Source organism: Puma concolor, chromosome E2 (assembly GCF_028749965.1).
Source record: "Puma concolor isolate L17-30 chromosome E2, mPumCon1.1.hap2, whole genome shotgun sequence".
In the NCBI taxonomy this organism is placed as follows: Eukaryota; Metazoa; Chordata; class Mammalia; order Carnivora; family Felidae; genus Puma; species Puma concolor.
In genome coordinates this window covers 57,520,169-57,528,018 of record NC_141681.1, presented here as the reverse complement: position 1 = coordinate 57,528,018, position 7,850 = coordinate 57,520,169, and the positions used below count along the sequence as shown (strand labels likewise).

The 7,850-nt window shown below is 42.4% G+C and overlaps 1 protein-coding gene across 1 annotated transcript; it reads left to right on the top strand.

The window, feature by feature from the left end:
* The first annotated feature begins 334 nt into the window (after window positions 1-334).
* On the top strand, window positions 335-7,850 carry LOC147573813 (KRAB domain-containing protein 5-like). The gene is made up of 4 exons (XM_086690866.1): window positions 335-353; window positions 1,810-1,958; window positions 7,007-7,133; window positions 7,631-7,850. Exons 1-4 carry the CDS (start codon window positions 335-337, stop codon window positions 7,735-7,737), a joined length of 402 nt encoding a protein of 133 aa, XP_086546992.1. The 3' UTR covers window positions 7,738-7,850.

The window sequence follows — 7,850 nt, the reverse complement described above, 5'->3', positions numbered from 1 at the left end:
AAAAAAGCCAGATCACTGAACATAGAGGTCACTCCTGTGTTTGCCTCCTGATGAGAGGTAACTGTTTCCACACAGTGTTGCCAAGGAGTGTCAGGAAGGGTGAGTATCTGTTGTGGGCCAGTGTCACAAACTTTGTCTCATTGATGTTTTTCTGTTTCAAAGTGTTCTTTTATGCAAAATTAAGGTGTTAACAAAATAGATTTTTATAAGATGTCTCCTTAAAGCCTCCTGGTAACCACAAAGCAAAACCTGTAGTAGATACACAAAACATAAAGAGGAAGGAATCAAAGTACACCACTCTAGAAAATCAACAAATCACAAAGAAAAAGACCAAATGGATAAGAAAGGGGCAAGTAATTCTACAACAGCTAAACATGGAAAACAATGACAAGAATAACTCCATCCATACCTGTGTCAATACTTACTTTAAATATAAAGGGACTAAATTCTCCAACCAAAAGATACATTGGCTGAAAGGAAAGAAGTACACAAATTAAGGATACGTGCTGCCTTCAAGAGACTCACTTCAGCTGTAGGAACACACTCAGACTGAAAGCACAGGTGTGGGAAAAGATCTTCCATACCAATGGAAAATGTCTTCAAGAATTCTTTCTTGGCCATCAGCTCTGGACCACCCCACTATCACACCAAAACTTGCTCATTTGCATGTATCAGGGAAAGCTCCATTTGTAAACATGTGCCCTTCTGTGAAGCAGAAAGCAGGAGAATGTGTAAATTTACAGAAACTCTGATCAGTGGAGAAGGCATGGATTGAAATCAGGACAATAACCATACCCATGGTTACTGTGTTTTGCTTGCTCACTTCCCAAATGCTTCCCAAAGGGATCCTGTGTGGAGTTTGCATTAATAATCATTGCTGCTACCCTCCCCCTCAGATTCCCTCAACTGGTGTGGGTGGAAACAAGTGTTTTAGTGAAGTGCTCCAGGGGATTCTCTTATGGGACTTGTGCATCAATACCCAGGATTCAGGGATTTGTTTTCTCACCGATTCAAAGAATAAAGAGGTGGACACAAAATGAGCAACAGGCAAAACTTTATTAGAGTATAAGAGAGGAAGAGTAGTAGGAAAGCTCTCTTTTCAGAGAGGGGGCATTGGAATGTGAATACCAGTGACAATAGGCAAGGGCCTTCCTGGCATAAGGTTCTGGTCCCTCCCTCTTCCCTTCCCCCTTGTTCCTTCTCAAGTCCTACACTTAGTGGATCAACAACTCCAGGTGCTTTGCTCATTTCCATTGCAGGAGGGGTGGTCTAAGACCACATTGCTCCTTGTGGGTTTTAAGCTTTATCATGTACTACTGGTTGTTAGTTAGGTAGTTAGTCAAATTCCTGAAGAGGAATAGGTGGTGTCTGTCACATTCTCATGAGGAACCTTGCACCTGAGGGGGTTTGCGGTAGTCAGACATTCCCAGCATTGTTCCAAAATGTGTTTTACCCACCCAGGGGCCTCAGGTCCTAATGGTTCCCTTTCTCCCTACGGAACCCTATCTTTTCCTAACAAAATGCTAAGGGAAGCCAGAGTTAAGCAGAAAGGCTTCCCATTAATTTATCAGAGTTGAGTGCGGGCTTTGGCTCAAGGGTCTCCTGTACAGGAGTTGGGGAGGTTCAGGTCCATGTAACACACTGTTCCTATGCTCAAGCAGAATTTGTGGGCTTCTGTGGGAGGGGAGCCCCCCCCCCCCAAAGCAGAGACAGGAAACTCAGAGGCTGGTCTTCAGGTGGGACACCATAGTTTCTGAATAGCTCCTGACACAAATGATGATGAACTTGGGTCTTTTTTGCATTTCAAAGCCCTGCCTGCAGGTGACCAGGCTGCTGGTGAAGAGGTTGCAGTGGTGGCTTTAAAGGCATTTGCTCCCACTTCAGCTGGGATTTCTCCACAAAAATCTTCTGAGAAAAATCTTGAAGAGGAGAGGAAAGGAGAAATGGCCAATTCTCAGGTAAGCCTTGAGTCCATTGTAAGAGGACCTGCCACCTTGTTCTCAGGATAATCCATGCATGTAGAAATTGCAGGGCACCTGGGTGGTTCATTCAGCTGAGCATATGACTCTTGATTTAGGCTCAGGTCTTGATCCCAGGGACCTGCTATCCAGCCCTGCATCAGGGTTCCTTCTGAGCTTGGGCCTACTTAAGATTTTCTCTCTCTCTCTGAGTCCCTGTCCTCCATTTGCATGCATTTTCTCTCTCTCTCTTTCTCTCTCTAAATGAAAAAATTGTAAATACCAATGGTTTTATTTGTTTAGTTCTTATCGTTCTGCTTTAGGTTTTCACCTAACTTTTTCTTTAATTTTTTTCAACGTTTATTTTGTTGAGACAGAGACAGAGAGCATGAACAGGGTAGGGTCAGAGAGAGAGGGAGACACAGAATCCGGAACAGGCTCCAGGCTCTGAGGACAGAGCCGGATGTGGGGCTCGAACTCACAGACCGCGAGACCATGACCTGAGCCACAGTCGATGCTCAACCAACTGAGCCACCCAGGCGTCCCAGGTTTTCACCTAATTTTGAACATTTCAGAAATGATATTCTAGGTTATGTCTTCAGAACACTCCTCCCCTATATCCCAGAGACTTCTCTCCCTTTTCTCCAACCTGGCTTCTAGTAGGGCAACAGCAATTGTCACTTTGAATTAAATTCCTACAAGTATTGAAAATATTCCTTTTGTGACAGATCCAGAGAGGAAGGTGTTGAGGCCAAGTGTCCTGTTGCTGATGGGGTCTGGTCCTGGGATAGCAATCAAGGAAAACCATTCCCATGTAGGTCTTATCTGAATGCTTTCTCTGCCCCCGGGTAGAGGAGGATTATGAAAATGCACAAATACACAAGATGGATATGAGGTACAGAATAACTTAGAATGTTCCTGCTCTTGAGGATGTGGAAAAGCTACTTTAAAGTATCCTAGATATTCAAGGACATGGCAAGTATATGTGGTAAAGTCTGTATAAATCCACTCTGTCCTTAACTTGTTTATGTTGTGATTTACTGTTTGGGGTCACAAGAGCACACCGGCGATCCCGTGTCGTGAGGTGTGCCTTGGACACTGATATCAATTTGTTTCCTTACAGCTGATGTTATCTTCTATTACTTGGGTTTGTGCTCTCTGCCAGATTCCTCCCCTGTAATGTTCATATTTTTCTTCTCAGTTGTAATGATTTCAGCCAGATTCCCTGAGCAATTTCCAGACACCATCACATTTAAACTGGAAATATCTTTCTCCTAGTTTCTCTTTTCTTGTATCTTTTTTACCTTGAAGCTTTTTTTCTTTTTTAAGTTTTTAAGTTTATTTTGAGACAGAGAGAGAGAGAGAGAGAGAGAGCAGGGGAGTGGCCAAGAGAGAGCCAAGTCCCAAGTAGGTGACACAGGGTCAGCACTGAGTGGGACAAGGGGTTCGAACTCACAAATCAAAAGGTCTTGACCTAAGCCTAATTCAAAAGTCAGAAAATTGAGCCATCCAGGCACCCCTTCCTTGTAGTTTCTGAGGAGGAGGACAAATGCAAAAGCAATGTGGATAAAATTAAAATTTCTCACAACTTACAACCCCCAGAGAAATACTCGAGACTGGCCAAGGAAGATATTCCTCAAGGAATTCACAACTGCTTTAATGTTGATGCTTTCCTAGAGGCAAACAGCAAGCTTAGCTTTACCCTAGACAGATTTCCGTGTCCTGAAAGTCTTCTTTAACATATGAAAGCCCTGTAGAAACTTATATTCCCCCCCAACTTAAAGTATATAATCAACAGCTCCTCTCAATCACCCTGCAGCTCATTCTTCCCACAGATCCTGTCCCTGTGCTTTTACACAAACAGCCTCATTAACCAAAAAGGCTCAAGACTATTTCCTTGAACATTGACTCCTGGCCCACATCACATTAGTCCCCACCAGACAATGAGACCCTCACTGTTGTGATGTAATGACCTCTGGGGGTCAAGGTTCTCAATGAGTCAGACCTTCATCCTGTAGCTTTTTATTTTGCTACATAGTCATGACACATGCATACTCTATTTACTTCTGTGTATTTCAGAAAATGAAAGAAGAATCACATAATTACCATGTTTGAGTGTCTTAAAATCCTGAAATAAAACAGAGCACAAATGATGAATGAAATGAAGCTTTCAATGAGGGGCACGTGCATGGCTCATTTCATTAAGTGTCAGACTTCCACTCAGTTCATGATCTCACCAATCCTGATCTGGAGCCCAGCATCAGGTGAACAGGAGCCATGTGCCTCTCTCTTTCTCTCTCCCTCTCTCTCTGCCCCTTCTGGTATTCTCTCTGTCCCTGTCTCTGCCCTCTCTCCCTTCCACCCTGTCTCTCTCTGTCTCTCTGTCTCTCTTTCTCAATAGTAATAATTAAAAAATAAAATGTGAAAAAGCTTTCAAATAAAAACTATATTAGCAGATCATGGAGTACTACGGTCAAGACAACTCTTGAGATACTCTGTGGTGCCAGATAGTTTATTGAAGTAGCACAGGGCAGGACCCATGGGCAGAAAGAACTGTACTTTGGATGCATGAAGCTTCTATGTTCAAGGGGAGGGTAGGTGCACGGAGTGTTCAATCACAAATGTTTCTTTAAATTTCTACGTGTAAAACTGCTTCTGCAAGATTTCTCCGGTGCTTACCATTCAGTTCAATATGAAGCAGTGGTGACATGTACCCGTGGTCATGAGACCCTGTAAAAATGTAATAACCAGGGATACTTAGGTGGCTCAGTCACAGCCTGGAGACTGGAGTCACAGCTTGGGGTTCTCTCCCTGTCTCTGCTTCTCCACCTTTCACACCGTGCTTACCCACGTTCTCTTTTACAATATAAGTAAACTTAAAGAAAAATGTAGGAACCAGCCTTTATTTGATGAATGTCCAAATAATACAACTATATGTTAGCTTTCTATGCTACAGGTGAATTTTTTTCTGATTGTATCACTCATCATACTAGAGTCAGAAATAACTGTTGTCTTTGTATCTTAATGTGTGTTTGGGTAATAGTGGGAGTAAAAGACCTAAGCACCATTATCTACAATTAGTTTTATGAGTTTCATGTCATTGAAAATGTTTTGTTTGTTTTTGAGAAAGAGAGAGGCAGGGGCAGAGAGAGAGAATCCCTAGCCGGCTCCACACTGTCAGCACAGAGCCTGAGGTGGGGTTTGTAACTGGTAAACTGTGAAATCATGACCTGAGCCAAATTCAAGAGGTGGACACGTAACCACCTGAGCCACCCAGGTGTCCTTCATTGAAAATGTTTCCTAGTCATCAGCATACTTTTCTAGTTTAATATCTATACAACTTCTTTGAATATTTATGGATGTGAGCATGGAATATATAAAGGTGATCAATTTTGTGTGCATGCCTTCTTTCCATCATTCTTCAGGTTTGACACCTGCTATGATCATTTGGTTAGGGGCCCCTCCGTATATTTTACATGTCATTTTAGGTCAACTCCAGGTCAGATGACCTGGGTTAAAACCTGATCCCTACCACGTACTGGATGCTTGAAAAAATGTTCGCATGGAAATAGAAGAATAATGTGTCTGTTGTCTTAGACTATGATTTATTTTCCAATAAGTTATGAAAAACTCTGAATGCTCTCTACTAACCAGGAAATGCTTGGAAACCAGAATAATGCCGTTCTTGCTATTCTAGTAGAACCTGTAATTGCTATGAATCCCATTCAGTTCCAAGTCCTCCAAAAGTTCTTGTCTTTGAGTTCTTCTTCATTATTGAAGTATGTATCTCTTGGCCCATAGACTAATGCCTTGTTAGAAATCAGACATCTACCCCATCCTAGAACTCCTGAGCAGTATATGCATTTTAAAAAGATCCCCACCGTCCTGTTCTGAAATTCTAATTCATATTAGAATATGCTAAGTACATTTGTCACTCCCCAGAACTTTCCATTGAAGAAATAGATAGCACTTGTACTGTATGATGTAAATACAATATTCAAAATGTATATGCCTGTGGTGATGCCTTCATTTTACAAATTACTTGAATAAACACAGTATTTAAAAGGTTCCTACCTCCAAGGTAAAGAATATACTAGAGCATAATACTGGGTGACAAATAATCTTACCTCATCAAGCAGGAACCTCACCTAAGCCAGAACCAGTTCTCCTGATCTAACTGAACTAACAGAAGTTCAGTGGATCACAAAAAAACTATACCAGGTGAGGATGTGAGCAAAGCAAAAATGATTTACAAGAAACAAGGAAATCACAGGGAGGAACTTCCAAATCAGATACTCACGGAGGAAGGGGGAATGGTGTCCTTTCATTTAGGCTTAGCGTGGATATTCAGAAAGGGGAGGCCATCATCTTATGCCAAGTGGAGTATAAGGTTGCACATAAGCCTTAAGAGAACAGTTGTGTACATACTCTGCATATTTCATAGGAAATGAGGTTTGTGCTCCTCCTTGGGTGAGATTTTAGTATTATACTGAGGTAAAAGGGAGCTCCTGGGTGGCTGAGTCCATTGAGCGTCCTACTCTTAATTTAGGCTCAGGTCAGGATGAAAGTCCTGAGAGCAGGCTCCACTCTGACCATGGACCCTGGTTGGGATTCTGTCTCTCTCTGTCCCACCCCCACTTGGGCACGCTCTATCTCACTCACACACATAAGATTTAAAATATAATGTATGTATGAAGGTAACTGTACTCACTCTGTAGTTTAGTCTATTATGCATTTGCTTAGGTGTGTGTCAGGGGTTAATCTCCAACTGATCTCATCCAAGCTCTTCCTCAGGGCAGTCATTACCTTTTGTTGGATGGTTTCTGTTTCCGCTACAGGAGACTATACCCATGGGGAGTTTTTTGTGAAGTAAAAGATAAGATAGAAAAAGAGGTTAAGTACAGTGTGGAACTAAGATCGGTGGGTACAAGCACAAGCATTAAAGTCAGGTCTTGGAGTCCGGCTGGTGACATTAACTGCCTCTTTCATTTGACCTAGCATTATGAACTCTGCCTGTGGCCACGTGATAACTGTGTTTTTTATTGCAGGGATTGCTGACATTCAGGGATGTGGCCATAGAATTTTCTCGGAAAGAGTTGGGGTGCCTGAACCACAGTCAGTGGGAACTGTACAGGGATGTGATGTTAGAGAACTACGGACACCTCCTTTTCTTGGGTGAGGATAACTCCTTCCACATTGCCCAAACATACTCAGGGATTTGTTCCTTCCCTTGAAGACTGTCTCTTGGAATCTTCCTCTTTGCATGACTGGGATTCAGATCCCTGCAGTCAGGGAAAGAAGTAGGGGTTTGTGGATGTACAGAAAAATCTTCATGGTGTTTCCTTTTCAGCTTTACCTTCCCTTCCTTAGGGTAACATCATCATTTCTATACATTAATGACAATTCTAATGGCTAAGTGGCATAAAACGGTATCTTTTTTGTCTTAAATACCGATTTCTAGTCATTATTGTCATGGTAGTACTCGGAAGTGGAGGTCAAGATCTGAACATGGAAAATTCATCCTGCGTGTTCTAAAGGGGATGTTGGCCCACAGCATTTGGGAAATCATTTTCTAGCATTCTATCATGTCCTCTCTGCTCTACTAAGCACAATAGTGGATCAGAAGTTAGAATCCCCAACCACACTCACATTCTTTTTTTTCTAATAAACAGGTCTTGTTGTGTCAAAGCCAGACCTGGTCATCTTTTTGGAACAAAAGAAGGATGTCTGGGCCGTGAAGAGAAAGGAGACAGTAGCTACACACCCAGGTAGGTGGTAATGAAGCGGATGACAGAGGTGAGGTCCAGTCGTGAAGGAGGAACTGGACCTCAGAATGTGGTTGAGCAGCTCTCCTTGAATGGAAATTAGGTTGAAAAGGCCAGTTTCAGGGCT